We start from the raw sequence: 21,636 nt of genomic DNA on the forward strand, positions 1-21,636 counted from the left end.
TAGCACCCCCAATGCCCAAACACCCCAACCCCTCCCCCAGTGCCTCCCAATTCCCCCAACTCCCCCACCCCTCCCCCCCACCCCCAACCCCTTCCCCAGCACCCCCAATCTCCCAAACACCCCAACCCCTCCCCCAGTGTTCCCCAATCCCCCAATTCCCCCACCCCACCCCCAACCCCTTCCCCAGCACCCCCAATCCCCTCAACTCCCCCCAACTCCCCCACCCCTCCCCCAGCACCCCCCAATCCCTCCAACTCTCCCACCCCTCCCCCAGCACCCCAATCTCCCAAACACCCCAATTCCTTCCCACACCCCAACTTTTCCCCCAGTGCCCCAATCCCTCAAACACCCCACCCCTCCCCCCAGTGTCCCCAATCCCTCCCCAGCAAGGGGCTCCCCCATGCCCCCCATTCATACTTTATCTTCCTCAAACTAGGGGTCCCCCAGCTGCCCCTCCATCCGTCTCCCCCCCGATGCCAATCACAGGGCCCCTGGCTCAGGGACGCCCCCATGTCCTGCCACAGCCCTAAACAAACAGCCCCCATCCCCTTGATGGGGTCATGTCAAAGTGTGGAGTCTGGGGGGCATGAGCCCAGAGGGGGGCAGGGCTGTGGGGCCTAGGGGGCAGTAGCCTGGAGCGGGCAGGGCTGGGGTCCCGGGGGGCAGGGCTGGAGGGGGCTCACCATGGGCCCAGGGAAGGGGCTGGGGTCCCGGGGGGCAGGGCTGGGACCGGGGGGCTCACCGGGGGGCCGGGAAGGGCCAGGGGTCCGGGGGGGCTCACCATGGGGCTGGGGAAGGGCCAGGGGCAGGCCGGGGGCCCGTGTCTCACTGTGGGGCTGGGGAAGTGCCGGGGGGCAGGTCGGGGGCCTGGGGGGTCTCACTAGGGGGCCAGGGAAGGGCCGGGGGGCAGGCCGGCGGCCTGGGGGTCTCACTGTGGGGCCGGGGAAGGGCTGGGAGGCAGGCTGGGGGCCGGGGGTGCTCACCGTGGTGTCAGGGAAGGGGCAGGAGGCAGGCCAGGAGCCCAGGGGTCTCACCATGGGGCCGGGGAAGGGCCAAGGGGCAGGCCGGGGGCTCGGGGGGCTCACCGTGGGGCCGGGGAAGGGCCGGGGGGCTCACCGTGGGCCGGGGAAGGGCGGGGGGCACGCCGGGGGTCCTTGGGGGCTCACTGTGGGGCCAGGGAAGGGCGGGGGGCAGGCCGGGGGCCCGGGGGGCTCACCGTGGGGCCGGGGAAGGGCGGGGGGCAGGCCGGGGTCCCGGGGGGGCTCACCGTGGGGCCGGGGAAGGGCGGGGGCAGGCCGGGGTCCCGGGGGGCTCACCGTGGGGCTGGGAAGGGCCGGAGGGCAGGCAGGGGCCGGGGGGGCTCACCGTGGGGCCGGGGGGCAGGCCAGGGGGCTCACCGTGGGGCCGGGGAAGGGCAGGGGGCAGGCCGGAGTCCCGGGGGGCTCACCGTGGGGCTGGGGAAGGGCCGGAGGGCAGGCAGGGGCCGGGGGGGCTCACCGTGGGGCCGGGGGGCAGGCCAGGGGCTCACCGTGGGGCCGGGGAAGGGCAGGGGGCAGGCCGGAGTCCCGGGGGGCTCACCGTGGGGCCGGGGAAGGGGCTGCGCTCGCAGGTCTCGCGCCAGGACATGTTGAGGCTCCGGACGAAGTCGGGGTAGAAGCGGTGGCTGGTGTTCAGCAGGGAGAAGCCCAGGACGGTGGAGTGATCGTCCAGCACCTCATCCAGCCGCAGGCTGGGGAAATCCTGCAGGGGGCCGCAGCAGCCGGGGGTCAGACCCACGCGGGGCAGCGGGTGGAAGGGGGGGCCCCGACTAGTGGGGGGCTGCGGGTCAGGAGGGTGGCCCCAACTAGTGGGGGGCTGCGGGTCAGAAGGGGGGGCCCCGACAGCTCGGCAGTGCTGGGGGCTGCGGGTCGGGAGGGGGGGCCCCAGCGAGTCGGGGGCTGCGGGTCGGGAGGGGGGCCCCAGCGAGTCGGGGGCTGCGGGTCGGGGGGGTGCCCAGGCAGGACAGGCCGGCAGCGAACGGTTCCCCGGTGCCGCGGCTGGGGGGTGGCTAATGGCCGGGGGTCACAGGCATGCGAGCCAGCCCCCCTGCAGCGCGGGGCCCCCGGCCGCGCCCCGGCTCACCATGGTGGTCAGGATGTATTTGTAGAAGGCCGAGGTCATGCCCAGCTCCGAGGCCTGCCAAAGAACCAGAGAGTTAGAGCCTGGCGCTGTGAGCTTCCCCCAGCAGTGCCCCCAGCCAGGACCCTGGCGCTGCGAGCTTCCCGCAGCAGTGCCCCTAGTTGGGACCCTGGCGCTGCGAGCTTCCCCCAGCAGTGTCCCCAGCTGGGACCCTGGCGCTGCGAGCTTCCCGCAGCAGTGCCCCCAGCCGGGACCTTGGCGCTGCGAGCTTCCCGCAGCAGTGCCCCCAGCCGGGACCCTGGCGCTGCGAGCTTCCCGCAGCAGTGCCCCCATCCGGGACCCTGGCGCTGCGAGCTTCCCCAGCAGTGCCTGGCCCGTCACCTTCTTGAGGACGAGGTAGGAGAGGGAGGCGTTGGCATCCACGATGATAGTTGAGATCTTGTCGTCCCGAATCTCCTTCAGCAGCGGCGTCGGGTCGTGGGCATCATCCAGCATCCGGATCGACAGCGTCTCCTTGGAGATGAGGAACTGGCGCACAAGCTCCTCCAATCGCAGCAGACCTGGAGGGGGCAGGACGAGCAGGGTCCAGCCCCTGCAGAACGGCGCCCCCCTCTGGACCCCCTTCCACCCTGCCCCATGGTGACCCCTGCTGACCCCTCTGACGCCTGCCCCATGGCTCCCCCTGCCAACTCCTTCCACTTTCTGCCCCATGGCGCCCCCTTCTGACGCCTGCCCCATGGCTCCCCCTGCCAACTCCTTCCACTCTCTGCCCCATGGCACCCCCTGCTGACCCCTCTGACGCCTGCCCCATGCCGCCTCCTGCCAACTCCTTCCACTCTCTGCCCCATGGTGCCCCCCTCTGACCCCCACCCCATAACGCCCCCTGCCAACTTGTGACGGAGCAGGCGGATTTGACCTGGGAATGGAGCCTGGGAGTTACATTGAGGTACCTGAGCTGTAACCTGAGCCAGGAGGGGGGTGGGAGAAGTGACACCTTCTGCCCAGGAGACAAAGGAGAGGAGGAGCAGAGGGGAGGGGGGAGAAGCTGCCGGACGGATTTGGGAGTTTTCAGTTTTGGGCTGGGAGGTGCAACGCAGGGAACCCCAAGCTGGGGTCTAAGCTCCCTGCACTCCCCAAGAGGGCTTGATTGAGGGGTCCTGGTTGTATCTACGAGCTCTGCTGTAGACTGTGTTCCTGTTCTCCAATAAACCTTCCGCTTTACTGGCTGGCTGAGAGTCATGGTGAATCGCAGGAACCCGGGGGGTACAGGGCCCTGAGTCCCCCAATACTCCGTGACAACTGGTGGCAGAGGTGGGATCTACTGCACCCCGTGGACGGCGCTTCCTGCAGTGAGTGACTGGGGAACAGTAAAACTAAGGGGGATCGACGGGGACCAGGTGGGCTGAAGAGTCAGAGAGAGACGGTTTCAGGGGGTGATTAATGTAGATCAATCTCTGATAATTTTCATATGACTTTACATTGTGCCTCTTCATATAACCTTGTGGTGGGTCTACCCACGTGTGACCTCTGTTTTCATGGGACTTTGTATCTAAGCCTCATTTAGAAACTTTGCATTGCCCTTGGTATAATATTATAGCCCCTAAGGATAGAATAAGATAGAAGAAAAATTTCTTTTTGCTAGCAGTAGAACAAGAGCTCTCCGCCCCCCACTCTTAATCAATTGCCCTGTTGAATGAATGAGGTGTGGATGAGCAAGGCATGGAAGGCAGCACCTCCAGACAGCCTCAACTGTTGGAGAGGGGCTGGGAGCCAGACCCAAGGACAATAAAACGTGTCAAGTGGGCTCATTAAAGACAAGCAGACATACCGATGGCCTCGGGGGTTAGAAGCAAGCACCTTCTTTTGGAAACACCCTCTTTGCAGCATTGGGACAACACCCAGAAGGAAGCAGCACAAAGGACCAATGGACACAGACACAGAGTTTGAATCTGGTCTAGATTTGCATAAGAGAAAAGCTGCTATAAAAGTGAGGTGTCTTGCAGAGGACCCCGGGTCTCATCTTGTCAACATGGGAGCATCGATCCGGATCGGCAGAAGCCCGGCTCCACCCCCTCCCCCATCTAACTCACCTGGCCAGTGAAGTTAAGGGGAGCAACTAATTGGTAACAACAAGAGGGAGTGTGTTTGTGTGTGTGTGTGAGTGTAAGTGTAATATATTATATGCATATAATACAGTGTTAATGAATACATGTATTACTAATAAATGTGGCGTTTTGCCTTATTCCCCCTGAAAAGATCCTGTGCAGGACTTTAAGTACAACATTTACCCCTAGGAGTGTGTGACCAGCGAGAAGGACTGTTGCAGTAACAGGGTCCCTGGGGGATCGCAGCGAGCGGTCCCGGGGCGGAGGAGGCTGCAGCTCGACCCTGGCAGAGAGGTGGTGACCTGAAGAAGGGCTGGCACACTAGGGGTCCCCCTGGAACGGTGGAAAGCGGAGAGCACAGGCCGGCAAGTGGCCAGCAGGAGGATGGATGCTAAACGCCTTAAGAGCGACCTGGTGGAGCTGTGCAGGCAGAGGGGCTGCGCATTGGGAGGTCCACCAAAGAACAGCTCATTGCCCAGCTGGAGGAGAGGGATCGCTTGGATGAACCGAGCCCTGTCCCTGAGGGAAGCCGCCCAGCGGATGCAGCGTGGGCCCCGGGGCCTGACATGGCTGGGAGGGGTCAGACTGCTGCCGAGGACATCCCGAGACCCTGCCTACCTATACCTAGGGGAGGGGTTGGGGGAAGCCCAGCGAATACCGAGGGCACCCTGACCCCGGCAGCCAGCAGGGGATCGTCCCGGCGGAGCTCCCCGTCCCGGGAGCGGATGCGGCTGGAATGTGACAGGGAGCTGAGACTGAAAGAGCTCGAGTTAAGGCAGCAAGAACTGAAGCAGGAGCGGGAAGAGGAGAACCAACATCAGCATGAGCTGGAACTGGCCAGGCTGAGGAGCACTGGGGCCCGGCTGCGGTGAGCGAGGGGGGACCCAAGACTGCAAAGAGCTTTGATAAGTGCTTCCTGGCCCAGCGTAAGGAGGCGGAGGACATGGATACCTTCCTGACGGCCTTTGAGAATACCTGCGAGCTGCTCCAGGTTGGCCCTGCAGACAGGCTCCAGTTTCTCATCCCCTCACTGGACTCCACAGCCAGGGAGGGGTACAGCCGACTGAAAGGGGCGGAGACAGGGGACTACGAACTGTTCAAAAAGGCCCTGCTCCGCGAGTTTGGGCTGACCCCTGAGATGTACCGGGAAAGGTTCCGGAGTCAGCGTAAAACCCGTGAGGTCACATACCTACAACTAGTCAACCGGGCGCAGGGGTATGCCCGCAAGTGGACAGCTGGGGCCCAAACTAAAGAGGACCAGCTTGACCTATTCATACTGGAGCACGTGTATGAGCAGTGCCCATCCGACCTGAGGCGATGGTTGATGGACCAAAAACCAGAGAACCCGCAGCATGCAGGCCAGTTGGCCGACGAGTTTGTGAACAGTCGGGCAGGGGATAACAGGGAGGAGTCCCAAAGGAACAGTCCCGCCACAACGCAGAGAGAGAGTCACCATGGGACCTCCCAGTGGGGAAATATGGAGAACCCCCACCAAAGGGGAACATCCAGCGTCAGGTCCATCCGACCCGCTCGAGGGGACCCACGGGACATGGGCTGCTACCACTGTGGCCAAAGAGGCCACATACGGGCCCAGTGCCCCAGGCTCAGGGACAGACTGAGCAGACCGAACCCACAGAGGGTTGACTGGGTAGAGACCCAGCCCGGCGAGAGGCAGCATTCCCAGGGAAGGGGGGCTGGCAGAGTACCACCTGCTAAGGAGGGAGGAGAGCTCCAGGCCAGCTCCTCTGGGGGGCTGGATGCTCCAGACTCAGGGGTTTTGGTTTATACGGTGGGCGCGGGGCTGTCCCTCCGGAGAGAGTACCTTGTTCCCCTGGAGGTGGATGGGAGGAAGGTCAATGGATACTGGGATACGGGCGCAGAGGTGACGCTGGCCCGGCCCGAGGTGGTGGCCCCAAATCGGGTGGTGCCCAACACCTACCTGACCCTGACGGGCCCCAAGGATATGGGGGTACACCCGTATTTGCCCACTGAGGTGTTGATGGGGGGGACCTGAAGGACTGGCCAAGCAACCCCCAGGGTGCCCTGGTCGGGATCCGTAGTCAAAGCCGGTGAGGAGCACTGTGCCCTGACCTTGGGGAGGGTGTCTTGCCTGAGGCGCAGGACCCTAACCTGGTGGGGAGGGAACACCCAGGGACACGGCTCAGGGAGGCTGCGGCCTCAGACCCAGCCGGCGAGAGAGAGCAGGTGCCCAGCCCTGTCCCAGCTGCTGAGTTCCAGGCCGAGGTGCAGAAGATAAGGGACCTGGCTGACCTCAGGGCGGTACAGACCATGGGGAGAGGCTGCCAGGAGAGGTTCCTGTGGGAGAAGGGGTTCCTGTACCGAGAATGGGCTCCCCCAGGGGAAGTGGAGTCGTGGGGGATCAGGAGGCAGCTGGTGGTTCCCCAGAAGTTTCGCCACAAGCTACTGTACCTGGCCCATGACATCCCTCTCGCAGGGCACCAGGGGATCCGGCGCACCAGGCAGAGGCTGCTACAGAACTTTTACTGGCCCGGGGTCTTCACCAACGTCCGGCAGTACTGCCGATCCTGTGACCCCTGCCAGAGGGTGGGGAAGGCCCGGGACAAGGGGAAAGCAGCGTTGAGGCCTTTGCCCATCAGAGAGGAGCCTTTCCAGAAGGTGGCCATGGACATAGTGGGACCTCTCAGCAAGACGACCCGGTCTGGGAAGAAATACATCCTGGTGGTGGTCGATTTCGCCACCCGCTACCCCGAGGCAGTGCCCTTATCGTCCATTGAAGCAGACACTGTGGCGGATGCGCTGCTGACCATTTTCAGCCGAGTGGGGTTCCCCAAGGAAGTCTTGACGGACCAAGGTTCCAACTTCATGTCGGCCCTACTCCGGTGCTTGTGGGAGAGATGTGGGGTCCGGCACAACTGGGCCTCAGCATATCACCCCCAATCCAACGGGCTGGTGGAGAGGTTCAATGGGACGCTAAAAATGATGCTGAAAACATTTATGAATCAGCACCCGCAGGACTGGGACAAGTACTTACCTCACCTGCTGTTTGCGTACAGGGAGGTACCCCAGGAGTCTACCGGGTTTTCGCCTTTCGAACTGTTATATGGAAGGCGGGTAAGGGGGCCCCTGGACCTGATGAGAGACGAATGGGAGGGGAAGGCCACTCCTGACGGAGAGTCGGTGGTGGAGTATGTCCTGACCTTCCGGGAAAGACTTGCCGAGCTCATGGGCCTGGCCAGGGAGAATCTGGCCAGAGCCCAGAGGAAGCAGAAGATCTGGTATGACCGCATGGCGCGGGCCCGCGCCTTCGCCACCGGGGATCAGGTGATGGTCCTCATCCCCATGAGGAAGAACAAACTCCAGGCCGCCTGGGAAGGGTCCTTCAAGGTTGTCAAGCAACTAAATGAGGTAAACTATGTGGTGGAGCTGTCGAACCGGGCACACCACCACCGGGTGTACCATGTGAATATGATGAAGCCATATTATGACAGGGGGAATGTGGTGTTGGCCGTGTGTGGGCACTGGGAGGAGCAGGGAGATGACGCTTTAGTAGATCTATTCCCTGGGACAAGAGCTGGTTCCCCCCTGGAAGCAATTCCCCTCTCTGATCGGTTGACCCCTGCCCAGCGAGCTGAGATCGGAGGGGTGCTGCATCTGTACCAACAGCTGTTTTCCAACCAGCCTGGACGCACTAATCTGACTGTCCACCGGGTGCAGACAGGATCGCACCCGCCTATAAAATGCTCCCCCTTCCGAGCCACAGGGAAAACTGCTCAGGACCTGGAAAGAGAGGTCAATGACATGCTGGCTTTGGGGGTAATCCAGCCGTCTTCCAGCCCTTGGGCCTCGCCGGTGGTGCTGGTCCCCAAAAAGGACGGGTCGATCCGGTTCTGTGTGGACTATCGGAAGCTCAATGCCATCACTGTAGCCGATGCCTACCCCATGCCCAGGCCGGACGAGCTCCTAGACAAGCTGGGAGGTGCTCGGTACCTTACCACCATGGATCTTACAAAGGGCTATTGGCAAGTGCTGCTGGATGCAGATGCCAGGCTGAAATCGGCCTTTGTCACCCCTCTGGGGCTCTATGAGTTCCTGACCCTGCCCTTCGGCCTCAAGGGAGCGCCGGCCACCTTCCAGCGCCTGGTGGATCAGCTACTGAGGGGGATGGAGAGTTTTGCCGTGGCGTATATCGATGACATCTGTGTCTTTAGCCAGACCTGGGAGGACCACATATCCCAGGTTAGACAAGTGCTGGACCGACTCCAGAAGGCTGGGCTGACCGTAAAACCGGAGAAGTGCAAGGTGGGGATGGCTGAGGTATCCTACCTAGGCCACCGGGTGGGAAGCGGCTGCCTAAAGCCGGAACCAGCCAAAGTGGAGGTGATCAGAGACTGGCCCGCTCCTCAAACCAAAAAGCAGGTCCAAGCCTTTATTGGGATGGCAGGGTACTATCGGAGGTTCGTGCCCCACTTTAGCGCCATAGCCGCCCCCATCACTGAGCTGTGCAAGAAGGGGAAGCCAGACAAAGTGGTCTGGACCGAGGAGTGCCAGGAGGCTCTCCAGGCGCTGAAGGAGGCTCTGGTCAGTGGCCCAGTTCTGGCAAACCCAGACTTTGACAAGCCCTTTATGGTGTTCACCGACGCCTCAGACACGGGACTGGGGGCGGTGTTAATGCAGGAGGATGAAAAGGGGGAGAGACACCCCATCGTGTACCTGAGCAAGAAGTTGCTACCCCGGGAGCAGAACTACGCGGCCATCGAGAAGGAATGCCTGGCCATGGTGTGGGCCCTCAAGAAACTAGAGCCATATCTCTTTGGGCGTCACTTCACCGTGCACACCGACCACTCTCCCCTGACCTGGCTGCACCAGATGAAAGGAGCCAACGCCAAGCTCCTGAGGTGGAGCCTGCTCCTGCAGGATTATGACATGGACGTGGTCCATGTGAAGGGATGTGACAACCTGATAGCGGACGCATTGTCCCGGAGAGGGAGCCCTGAACTTCCCCAGGTCACTGGTCAGAGTGACCCCGCTCAGTTCAGTCTCGAAGGGGGGAGAGATGTGACGGAGCAGGGAGCAGGGCAGATTTGACCTGGGAATGGAGCCTGGGAGTTACATTGAGGTACCTGAGCTGTAACCTGAGCCAGGAGGGGGGTGGGGGAAGTGACACCTTCTGCCCGGGAGACAGAACAAAGGGGAGGAGGAGCAGAGGGGAGGGGGGAGAGAGCTGCTGGAGGGATTTGGGAGTTTTCAGTTTTGGGCTGGGAGGTGCAACGCAGGGAACCCCAAGCTGGGGTCTAAGCTCCCTGCGCTCCCCAAGAGGGCTTGATTGAGGGGTCCTGGTTGTATCTACAAGCTCTGTTGTAGACTGTGTTCCTGTTATCCAATAAACCTTCCGCTTCACTGGCTGGCTGAGAGTCACGGGGAATCGCAGGAAGCCGGGGGTACAGGGCCCTGAGTCCCCCACACTCCGTGACACAACCCCCTTCCACTCTCTGCCCCATGGCGCCCTCCTCTGACCCCCCATCCCCCTCTTCCCCATGGTGCCCCCTCTGACCCCTGCCCCATGACGCCCCCTGCCAACTCCTTCCATTCTCTGCCCCACAGTTCCCCCCTCTGACCCCCGCCCCACGGTGCCCCCCTCTGACCCCTGCCCCACGGTGCCCCCTACCAACCCCCTTCCATTCTCTGCCCCATGGTGCCCCCCTCTGACTCCTCCATCCCCCTCTTCCCCACGGTGCCCCCCTCTGACCCCCAACCCATGGCGCCCCCCGCTGTGCCCCTCACACTCGGCCTTGGCGCAGATGAGGCTGGCCGAGGGGTAGTTGAAGGACTGCAGGATCCGGGCCAGGGCCAGACTCAGGTCCTCGTTGCTGGGGTAGAGGCTGACGGAGGCGAAGCGAAGATACTGGAGCCGGGGGGTCTCCTCGGGGCCCACCTTCACGTGGGGTATCTGGGGGGAGCGAGAGGGTCAGGACCCAGAGGGGGCGTCGGGCCGGGGAGGGCAGGGGGAAGCACTGGAGATGTGGGGAACAAGGGAGCAGTGGGGTGATGGGGTGCAAGGGGAGGGGCAAGGCTCTCCCCTGGATTCAGGGGGTCCCGCCCACCCCCCATTTACCTCCTTCTCCCCACAGATGTGGCTGACGGTGGCGGCCGAGGCTGGACTCGATGCAGGACCCAGAACCGACACCACCCCTTTGGGCAGGATCTGGCACACTGTGGGGAGAGAGCGTGTGTGGGGCATGCCGGCCAGCCAGACCCTCACACGCCCACCCTCGCACGCGCACGCACACACGGGCACCTCCCCCACAATCATACCCTTGCACACTCACATGCCAACCCCCACACATGCATGCTCACCATTGCACACCTACCCTCGCACACGTGTGATCCTCCCTCCACAAACACACACCCTATGTACGCTTGCTTGCACGCACACTTACACACAACCCTTGCACACTCCCCATTGCATGCCCACCCTCACACATGTGCACTCCTCCCTCCACAAGCATGCATGTCCTGCACAATTACCTTTGCACACCCACCCTCACACACACACCCTGACACACTTATGCTTTCACACACATCCTCCTCTTGCCACAAACATGCATGACCTGTCCATTCACACTCACATGCTTGTCTGTCCATGAATGCACACAGTCTCATCCTTGCACACCCACCTTGCACACTTTTCCTTCCACAAACACACACCCTCATCTTTGCACATACCCACTCACCCTCACTCTCCTGCTGTGATGCAGTGGGAATGTTCATAATGTTTCTCTAAATATTGTGGGTGCCTCAGTTTCCCCTGTGTGTCAGGTACTAGGTGGGGGGCTCAGGGGGTGTGATTGGTGCAGCGACCCGCCCGGCCACGCTCAGAACCTGCTCACCGATGGCTGGAGCTTGGCCCTGCAGAGCCAGCCAGGGTCCTGGTGCCACCCAGGGACCTGCTATCCCGGGCAAGGGGCAAAGCCTGGAGAGGGGCAGCGGGTTGTGGTTGAGGCTGGGCTGCGGGAAGAGACTCAGTCTCCTGGTCTGGGGGGCACCCGGGGCTCTGGGTCCCCCCCAACAGACTTTGCTGCAGGTCCCTGGTCTCACAAGCTCTGTTCTACGCTGGGTCCCCACGTCGGGGTCACTCGCTGCCTGGGAGTCACTGCGGGGGGGCAGGGCCCTTTGGGGGCACATGAGGCTCCCCAGGGGCCCCGTCCAGGAGGACTCGCTGTGAGGGGGCCCGGTGCACCCAGAGGGCTGAACGCTCCGAGGTCGGACCCAGGAGCCCCCGAAGCCAAGCAGGTGCCCGGCCCTGGTGACAGGTGCCCTGTGGGGAGACGCTGCCCCAGAGCCCTGCCTGGCTTCACCCGGAGCTCCCCAAACCCCATGCCAGGACCCCGGGACCCTTCCACACACCCCCTTTGGACACGCCCCCTACGCACACAAACGTTCACACTCCCCATCACCTCAGTGTCCTGCACACTCCCAGCACACGCTCATATCCGTTCTCCTCCTTGCACACTTGTGCCCAGCACACGCCCATGTCCCTGATTACACACAGATCATCCCCAGCCAGTGAGGGCTGGGCCCACGTGTGCACACTGTGGAAGCAGAGAAAAGAACTGACAGAAGGGAACTGCAATGCATGATGGTTGTTAGCAAGAGTCAGGCTTCGTTAGCAAGAGACAGTCTTTGTTAGCAAGAGTCAAGCTAGCTGTGACCCTGATAACCCTGATAACGCGAGATTTGTAGAAGCGAGGATTGTGTGAGGATTGTGTGAGACGGGTGAGAAAGAGCTGTGTAAGAAGTCATTGTGACCTCAGTATAGATAAGGTGTAGAAGACCTTGTGTAGATAAGGTATAGAAACTAATTGTATGTAGGCAAGAGTCAAAACAAGTAAGGAAATGAGATATCAAGATGGCCTATGTATAAACAAAATGCAGCTGTCCCTCATTATTTCTGTAATGAAAGGTATAAATGCTTGCTGTAATTAGTTACCAGGGAGAGACCTGCTTGCTCTCTCCTCTGCACATGTGAGAGTTAATAATAAAGCCTCTGACTTGCTGTACCTAAACAAAATAATGAACGTTGTTTCCAGCTGCCACTGCATTATCATCATCTTCTCATCACAAAGCAGGGCTCTTCTGTATCCTCCTCCTTCTCCTCTTCCTCCTCCTTGGTATCCTCATCTTCTTCCTCACTGGTCCAGTCTCAAGAGCAACAGACCAGTGAGGAAGAAGATGAGGATATCTAAACAAAATAGTGAGAACTCAGTTTTTCTCCGACAACACGCATCTTGCACACCCAGCCGTGACTGGCCTGGGGGAATCTCATGCTCCGAGCCCCGTTGGGTCACGGACTCACCCTCATCTACTCACACTCCCCATACCACGATGGCCTTGGAGAGGTGCTTTTGGACTAACCACCCTTGTGCACACTCCCCCTTGCACACTTCCCTCGTGTGTTTACACACTCAGTTACATGGGGTCACTCCCTCACACACTAGTCCTGGCTACCCCTTGCACACTCACACCTTGCACAGGTGCTGGTGTCAGTGGTCTCACACACATGCTCCCTTTGCACGCTCAACTCCTTGTGCTTGTCTCTTGCACACACTCCGCTTGCACATGTACTGGTGCCAGGGGTCTCGCAGGCCCTCTTGCACACATGTCCCCTTGCACATGTACTGGTGCCAGGGGTCTCACAGGCCCCCTTGCACACTACTCCCCATGCATCTGTCCTTGCACACGTATGCCCCCTGCACATGTCCTGGTGTCAGTGGTCTCATGCACGCACGCTCGCACACGTCCTGGTGTCAGTGGTCTCATGCACGCCCCCTTGCACACGTCCTGGTGTCGGGTGTCACAGTCCCCCTTGCACACTACTCCCCATGCATCTGTCCTTGCACACATATGCCCCCTGCACATGTCCTGGTGTCAGTGGTCTCATGCACGCCCCCTCACACACATACTGGTGTCGGGTCTCACAGGCCCCCTTGCACACTACTCCCCATGCATCTCACCTCGCACACGTACTGGTGTCAGTGGTCTCATGCACGCCCCCTTGCACACGTCCTGGTGTCGGGTGTCACAGGCCCCCTTGCACACTACTCCCCATGCATCTGTCCTTGCACACATATGCCCCCTGCACATGTCCTGGTGTCAGTGGTCTCATGCACGCCCCCTCACACACGTACTGGTGTCAGGGGTCTCACAGGCCCCCTTGCACACTACTCCCCATGCATCTCACCTCGCACACGCATGCCCCCTCGCACACGTACTGGTGTCAGTGGTCTCGTACTGGCTGTCGCGCTGCAGTTCGAAGATCTCGACCTCCACGCGGGCCTTCGCTGGCACCTCGATGATGCCGTTGATGTGCTCCCGGGCCAGGGCCAGGGCCAGCCGCTCCCCGCGCCCACACACCGTCTGATCGTCCAGGATCGCAGCTGGGGGGCACACAGCCGGGGGGGGCACGTGGGTCCAGAGACACCACAGACACCCCTCCCCCACCACTGAGCTCGCCCCATCCTCAGCCACCTCCCATGGCCTCCTCCCATCCACAGCCCCCTCACTTCTGACCCACAGCCCCTGCCCCACAGGCCTGGGCTCTCCCCCATCTCTGCCGGTGCCCCTCACTCCCGACTCACAGCCCCTGTCCCCCAGCCCCGGGCTGCCCCCCAGCACTGCCGGTGCCCCTCACTCCCGACCCGCAGCCCCTTCCCCCCAGCCCCGGGCTCCCCCCCAGCACTGCCGGTGCCCCTCACTCCCGACCCGCAGCCCCTTCCCCCCAGCCCCGGGCTGCCCCCCAGCTCTGCCGGTGCCCCTCACTCCCGACCCGCAGCCCCTGCCCCTGGCTCCCTGGGGCGCCTCACCCATGCGCAGTGACGACAGCACCTGCAGGCTCAGGCGGGCGAAGTTGACGATCAGCAGCAGCAGCAGCGCGGGCGACGTCGGCATCTTCCACCCTCCTCATGGGGAACGTCGCCGCGGCCCCGGCTGCCACCTGGGGGGGGAGTCACATGGCAGAGCGCCCCCTAGTGACCCCCCGCCCCACAGCGCCTCCTAGTGACCCCCCGCCCCACAGCGCCCACTAGTGACCCCCCGCCCCACAGCGCCCCCTAGTGACCCCCCACAGCGCCCCCTAGTGACGCCCCACAGCGCCCCCTAGTGACCCCCCGCCCCACAGCGCCCCCTAGTGACCCCCCACAGCGCCCCCTAGTGACCCCCCGCCCCACAGCGCCCCCTAGTGACGCCCCACAGCGCCCCCTAGTGACCCCCCGCCCCACAGCGCCCCCTAGTGACGCCCCACAGCGCCCCCTAGTGACCCCCCGCCCCACAGCGCCCACTAGTGACCCCCCGCCCCACAGCGCCCCCTAGTGACGCCCCACAGCGCCCCCTAGTGACCCCCCGCCCCACAGCGCCCCCTAGTGATGCCCCGCCCCACAGCGCCCCCTAGTGACGCCCCACAGCGCCCCCTAGTGACCCCCCGCCCCACAGCGCCCCCTAGTGACGCCCCACAGCGCCCCCTAGTGACCCCCCGCCCCACAGCGCCCCCTAGTGACCCCCCGCCCCACAGCGCCCACTAGTGACCCCCCACAGCGCCCCCTAGTGACCCCCCGCCCCACAGCGCCCCCTAGTGACGCCCCACAGCGCCCCCTAGTGACCCCCCGCCCCACAGCGCCCCCTAGTGACGCCCCACAGTGCCCCCTAGTGACCCCCCGCCCCACAGCGCCCCCTAGTGACCCCCCACAGCGCCCCCTAGTGACCCCCTGCCCCACAGCGCCCCCTAGTGACGCCCCACAGCGCCCCCTTGTGACCCTCACACAGCCCCCTCTACTAACTGCCTGCCCCACAGCGCCCCCAGTGACCCCCCCGCTCAGCCCCCTACTGACTCCCCACCCCACAGCCCCCACAGTAACCCCCTACCCCATAGCACCCCCTAGTGACTCCCCACGGCGCCCCCTACTGACCGACCGCCCCACAGCGCCCCCTAGTGACCCCCCGCCCCACAGCGCCCCCTAGTGACGCCCCACAGCGCCCCCTAGTGACCCTCGCACAGCCCCCTCTACTAACTGCCTGCCCCACAGCGCCCCCAGTGACCCCCCCGCTCAGCCCCCTACTGACTCCCCACCCCACAGCCCCCACAGTAACCCCCTACCCCATAGCACCCCCTAGTGACTCCCCACGGCGCCCCCTACTGACCGACCGCCCCACAGCGCCCCCTAGTGACCCCCCATCCCACAGTAACCCCCCACCCCATAGTGCCCCCAGTGACTCCCCACAGCCCCCTCTACTGACCCCACCCCACAGCGCCCCCATTGACCCTCCACCCCACAGCACCACCTACTGACCACCCGCCCCACAGCGCCCCCTAGTGACCCCCTGCACAGTCCCCTACTGACCCCCCACCCCACAGCCCCCACAGTAACTACCCACCCCATAGTGCCCCCAGTGACTCCCCACAGCCCCCTCTACTGACCCCACCCCACAGCGCCCCCTAGTGACCCCCTGCCCCACAGCGCCCCCTGGTTTGCATGCGGAGGGGGTGGGACTCAGTGTCCCTGGGTGTTACTGGTTTAACGAGGGGAGGGGAGAGGGAGTTCGTTGGGACACAGGACCGGAGAGGGGACTTGGGACCCAGCCGATGGCCTGGAGAATGGAGACCCCAGCGACCGGTGACCTGAGACCCCGACCCGGAGACCCAGCTCAGGAGTTGCAGCCGGTTCCAGCCCGAGGGGCCGGAGGAGAGCGGAGAGGACAGGAGGCCCCGGTTTACGACCCTGTTTCCCTGGAGAGAAGACAATGGACAGAGGAGGGGCCTGGGGCCAGGGATCTCAGATGCCCAGCTGGGAAGCAGGGGGGCTCGGGGCTGGAGAGGGGGAGCAGGCAGAGCCCCCCTGGATGCAGGGAGACTGGGATGTGCTGGGCTGAGGGAGGCCAGGCCTGTGGCCGGAGAGTTTCCTGTGCTGTGTTCAACTCTCAATAAACCTCCTGTGTTACGCTGGCTGAGGGTCACTCCGGGCTAGAGAACGGGGTGGGGGGGGCATCGTCCCTTCGGGGGTGGAGGCCCCGGGGGCCCAGAGCAAGGGGACTCCCTGAGGGGGCCCACGGCAGAGACAGACGTGCTAAGGCTCAGAGAGGTGGAGGGGCCTGACCCCGAGAGAGAGTGGACCCCCGAGAAGGGCTGTCACACTGAAAGGGGCACCCCCCACGGACCGCACGGGGCCAAGAGTGGGCCCGACCTGGGAGTCCAAGACACGCCCCTTACTCACCCCCCCTGCCCCACAGCGCCCCCTACTGAGCCTCCTCCCCACTTCCTGCCCCACGGTGCCCCCGGCCAAGGTGACTCCTGGTGGCAGTGTGGGGGAGGGGTCTCGCAGCATCTGGCACCGCTCCCCCCCCCGCACCGCTCCCCGTTTGTGCCAAGTCAGCAGTGTCCTCGCGCCACCTTCACCTTGAGCACGACGTTGCTTCCCGCAGCCTGGCTGGGCGCGAGCGCAGGGGGGGAGCCAGACGCCCCCCACGGGGCAAAGGGGCAGGGGGGACGACCAGGCCTGAACCCTGAGCAGCACCAACAACTTCCCGGCCCCTGGCTGGGCACTGCTGGGGGGAAGCTCGCAGCACCAGGGTCCCCAGGGAGGGGGCGTCTCAGTGCCGTTGGAGGGGGGAGCTGGGACAGCGTCAGTTGCACAGGGACGGGGCCGTGTCTCAGGGCCAGGGTCCCAGGGGTGGATTTGGGGGGACGGGGCTGCATCTCGGGGCTGGGTTCCCGGAGGTGGATTCGGGGGGACGGGGTGGGGTTCCCAGGGCAGGGGATTCGAGGGGTCGGGGCCGCATCTCAGGGCCGGGTTCCCGGGGGAGGGGATTCATGGGGACAGGGCCGCATCTCGGGGACGGGTTCGGGGGGGATTCGGGGCGACGGGGCCGCATCTTGGGGCCAGGTTCCCGGGGGGAGGGTTCGGGGGGATGGGGCCGCGTCTCGATGCCGGGTTCCCAGGGGGCAGATTCAGGGGGATGGGGCCGCGTCTCGGGGCCGTGTCTCGGGGGGGATTCAGGGAGACGGGGCCGCATCTTGGGGCCGGGTTCCTGGAGAGGGGTTGAGGGGACGGGGACGGGTCTCGGGGCCAGGTTCTGGGGGGGGGGGGGGGGGGTTGGAGGGCTGGGGCGATGGGATGGGGCCAATCACCCATCCCTCCATGGTCCAGGAGTGGGGGGATGGGAATCCAACCCAGTCACGTGACCCCTTGATGCCCCACCAGCTGCATGGGGGAGGGGAGGGAGAAGGGGGCGGGGTCTCAGATAGCGTTGCCTGGAGACACCAGCTTCCTTCCTAGCCGTGTCCTGTTGCCCGGCAACAGCTACCGGCTGCCACAAAAGGTATCAACATCTGAGCAGGGAGATGGGGCTGCGAGCTTCCCCCCAGCAGTGCCCCAGCCAGGGCCCCCGGCGCTGCGAGCTTCCCCCCAGCAGTGCCCCCAGCCAGGGCCCTTGGCGCTGCGAGCTTCACCCCAGCAGTGCCCCAGCCAGGGCCCCTGGTGCTGCGAGCTTCACCCCAGCAGTGCTCTGAGCCGGGACCCTGGCGCTGCGAGCTTCACCCCAGAAGTGCCCCCAGCTGGGGACCCTGGTGCTGCGAGCTTCCCCCAGCAGTGCCCTCAGCAGTTAACTCACCCCCTGAACCCTCAGCACTCAGCCCCAAGGAACTGCCAGTCTGGAGACACAGCCCGTCTCCCCCCCGCCCAACACCATATCCCAGTCCCCCCCGCGCCGAAAACCCAACACCCAGACCGGGCCATGCCCCTCCCCCCCCCATAGCCCAGCTCCTGGCTAGCGACTCGGCACCAAGCCCTCCTGCCCAGGCCGCGCCAGGGAGCCGGGGGATGCTAACGTGGGGGGCACCTCTGTGCCCCCTGCAGCTGCGGGTGAGCGAGGCCTCGATCTCAGGGCTCGGAGGCAGGAGAGAGACACGGAATTGGGGGGCCACCAGGGGCCTGGGGCGATGAATATGTAGAGGGGCCCTCTTGGGGGGGAGCAAGAGGGTTTGAGTGCTGGGGGCTGCCGAGAGGGGGGAGGCCCTAGGAGAGAGGGGGCTGAGGGGTGGGGGCACATGGGGGACCCTGCGTGTGTGGGGGGTGGTTAGTCAAAGGCACCCCTCCCCCTCCCAGAGCGGGGGCAGGATGAGCATACAGACAGCCCCCTCCCCCCCGTTACCCCTCCCAGGCCCAGGGGGAAGGTGGCTCGGGCCTGTGGCCGAAGGGGGCCGGCTGATGCCCGGGGTGGGGGGATTCTGGTGAGACCCAGCAAACTCGATTCACACATGGACCCACTGAGCAGCTAGAGGGTCCCAGAGCTCACCCCGCCCCCCAGCGGGGACAGACCCCAGCCCCATTCCCTGTCCCCCTGAGCCAGCCAGTCCCCCCCGGGGCCGGATCGGGGCCGGGGCCCCCCAACGAGGACAGACCCCAGCCCCATTCCCTGCCCCCCTGAGCCAGCCAGTCCTCCCCGCCAGGGCCAGATCGGGGCCGGGGTCCCCCAGTGGGGACAGGCCCCAGCCCCATTCCCTGCCCCCCTGAGCCAGCCAGTCCCCCCCGGGTCGGATTGGGGCCGGGGTCCCCCAGTGGGGACAGGCCCCAGCCCCATTCCCTGCCCCCCTGAGCCAGCCAGTCCCCCCTGGGCCGGATTGGGGCCGGGGTCCCCCAGTGGGGACAGGCCCCAGACCCATTCCCTGTCCCCCGTGAGCCAGCCAGTCCCCCCCGGGTCGGATCGGGGCTGGGGTCCCCCAGTGGGGACAGGCCCCAGCCCCATTCCCTGTCCCCCGTGAGCCAGCCAATCCCCCCCGGGCCGGATTGGGGCCGGGGTCCCCCAGTGGGGACAGGCCCCAGACCCATTCCCTGTCCCCCGTGAGCCAGCCAGTCCCCCCCGGGTCGGATCGGGGCTGGGGTCCCCCAGTGGGGACAGGCCCCAGCCCCATTCCCTGTCCCCCGTGAGCCAGCCAATCCCCCCCGGGCCGGATTGGGGCCGGGGTCCCCCAGTGGGGACAGGCCCCAGCCCCATTCCCTGTCCCCCGTGAGCCAGCCAATCCCCCCCGGGCCGGATTGGGGCCGGGGTCCCCCAGTGGGGACAGGCCCCAGCCCCATTCCCTGTCCCCCGTGAGCCAGCCAGGCCCCCCCCGGGCCGCATCGGGGCCGGGGGCCCCCAGCTGGGAAAGACCCCGTGCCCTCCCCCCCGCTTCGTGTGCTCAGCCCTGGGTTTGGGGCTAACGGGGGGCACCGGAGGTCCCCCCAGCGGAAGGGGGTGATGGGGACAGGCCGGGGGGGGTAGGCCGAGCTGGGGGCGCCGAGGACGGAGCAGAGAGAAAAGGGGGGGCCGGGGTCTAGCGAAGGCGGGGGGGACAGCGGGCCCGGAGCAGAGCCGGGGGGGGGGGCGCAGGATACAGCCAGGGCCAGACGGGCCCAGCCCCGCGGTCTCTGCCCCTTGTCTCCCGCCCCCCCATCGCCGCCAGAGACCAGACGGGGTTCCCCTCCCCTCCCCCAGCTCCCCCCGCACCCCAATCCCCCCCATACCGCCCCCGGCCTCACATACGCGTGCGCAGAGCTTCGGCACAGGCCACGCCAAAGTGCGGGGGGGGCACGGAGCTGCCCCCCCCGGCGCCCCCAAACAGGCAGGAAAGTAGCGAGACTTACGGAATCCGTGATCGGCGCGGGGCCCCCCCCGCTCTGGCTGCCTCGCGGCCCCCCCCCCGGCTCGGGGTGGGGCCCCCGCTGCCCGTCCGGGGCCCCCCAAGTCCGCAATCCGGGGAGCCCGGGCAGCGGCGAGACGCGCGGGGGGCGCAGTGAGGGGGGCTCAGGCGTCAGCGCCCCGCGTTTTGCAGGGGGGGGGTGAGAACTGCCGGTAGAAGAGAAAACGCCCCATGTCCGTCTGTCTGTCCGGGGGGGGCGTCCCGAATCTCCCTCGACCGCCGCCCCCGCTCGCCCTCCTGGGGGGGCCGGACACCCCCCCCGATCGCAGCCCCGGCCTTGATCTCCGGGGGGAGGGTTCAAATCCCGATTTTCCGCCGGGGGGGGCGATGCAGAGGATGCGGGGGGAGCGGGGGGGGCGCTTCAGGAGCCCTCAATCAGCCGAGGCCGGCGCATCGCGGCGACGGTGGGGGGGGGGGGGGCGGAGATGGAGGGGGGCGGAGAGAGGGGGAGGGGGCGGGGATGGAGAAAAGGGGGGATGGGGGCGGCCGGACCCTCCGTCGGGGGCGGGGCCTTACGGTGGGGGGGTGAATGAGGGGGTGGAGAGACTCCCCCTTTGCACGGGGTCGGGGGGCGGCCGGGGGCTGCTGGGGGGACGCGGGGCCGGGCTGGGGTCTGGGGGGTTCAGGGGGACGGGAGGTTGCTAGGGGCGGCGGGGGGGCTGCTGGGGGGGGCGGCTAGCGGGGGGGCGGGCGCGGGGGGGGAGGGGGGGTCTCCTCATTGAGATTCGCTGCGGCGCTCGCGGGCGCGAGCTGAATCCTAATGAGGCCCCGCAGCGACCCGGCCCGGCGGGGGGGGGGCGGGGGCGGGGCTGTGGCGGGGGGAGGAGGGAGGGTGATTGGGGGGCGGGGGGTTCTCTGGGAACCGCTGGGGTGGGGGAAATGGCTTCAATCGCCACCAGCTCCCCTCGGGCAGGCAGGATACAGGGAGCTGGGGGCACTGCTGTGGGGAAGCTCGCAGCACCAGGGCACTGCTGTGGGGAACCTCGCAGCACCAGAGGCCCTGGCTGGGCACTACTGTGGAGAAGCTCGCAGCACCAGGGCACTGCTGTGGGGAAGCTCGCAGCACCAGTGGCCCCGGCTGGGCACTGCTATGGGGAAGCTCGCAGCGCCAGAGGCCCCGGCTGGGCACTGCTATGGGGAAGCTCAATACACTGAGATCCAAGACCAGCAGCAGGAATGTGGGGCTAGGGCCTTGGGGTGCAGCTCCCATGGAGGGTTGGGGGGAGACTGTCCTTGCTCAGAGCCACCCAGAAAGACGTGCCCCTAGGCCAGCTGGAGTAGGTCAGGGAGTGTGGGTCAGAGTGGGGGGGCTGGGAGCCAGGACTCCTAGGTTCTATCCCAGCTCTGGGAGGGGAGTGGGGGCTGGTGGGTTAGAGCAGGGGGGCTGGGAGCCAGGACTCCTGGGTTCTCTCCCCGGCTCTGGGAGGGGAGTGGGGGCTGGTGGGTTAGAGCAGGTGGGGCTGGGAGCCAGGACTCCTGGGTTCTCTCTGGGGGGTCTGGTCCATTCTCCCCAGGGGATCCGCCGCCCGCCTCCTTTCTAGCCCAGGCTCTACCAGGCCTGCACCCAACAGCTCTTTGGCAAATGTGCACAAGAAGTGGAGGGCAAAATGTGAGGATGCAGCCACCTCTGGGGCGGGGCGCGAGGATTGTTTATACAGAGCCCCCTCGCTTGGCACTGAGATGCAGCCACCTCTGGGGCAGGGCGCA

At 65.3% G+C, this 21,636-nt stretch overlaps 2 protein-coding genes across 2 annotated transcripts in view; one reads left to right on the forward strand and one right to left on the reverse strand.

Annotated features, from left to right (window-relative positions):
- The window catches only part of ERF (ETS2 repressor factor), an 8,095-nt gene extending 7,659 nt beyond the window's left edge, over positions 1–436 (forward strand). Inside the window, 1 exon segment of the mRNA XM_054011245.1 lies at positions 387–436. Coding sequence (XP_053867220.1) covers positions 387–436 — 50 coding nt within the window.
- A 90-nt stretch (positions 437–526) lies between these two features.
- LOC128827400 (glutamate receptor ionotropic, kainate 5-like) lies at positions 527–20,322 on the reverse strand. The gene is made up of 9 exons (XM_054011247.1): positions 19,874–20,322; positions 14,066–14,196; positions 13,475–13,639; positions 10,318–10,415; positions 9,987–10,152; positions 2,500–2,678; positions 2,122–2,175; positions 1,579–1,740; positions 527–577 (listed from the first exon to the last, which is right to left on the reverse strand). Exons 2-9 carry the CDS (start codon positions 14,148–14,150, stop codon positions 527–529), a joined length of 960 nt encoding a protein of 319 aa, XP_053867222.1. The 5' UTR covers positions 14,151–14,196; positions 19,874–20,322.
- Positions 20,323–21,636: the final 1,314 nt, after the last annotated feature.

This window comes from Malaclemys terrapin, chromosome 21 (assembly GCF_027887155.1).
Source record: "Malaclemys terrapin pileata isolate rMalTer1 chromosome 21, rMalTer1.hap1, whole genome shotgun sequence".
Classification (NCBI taxonomy): domain Eukaryota; kingdom Metazoa; phylum Chordata; order Testudines; family Emydidae; genus Malaclemys; species Malaclemys terrapin.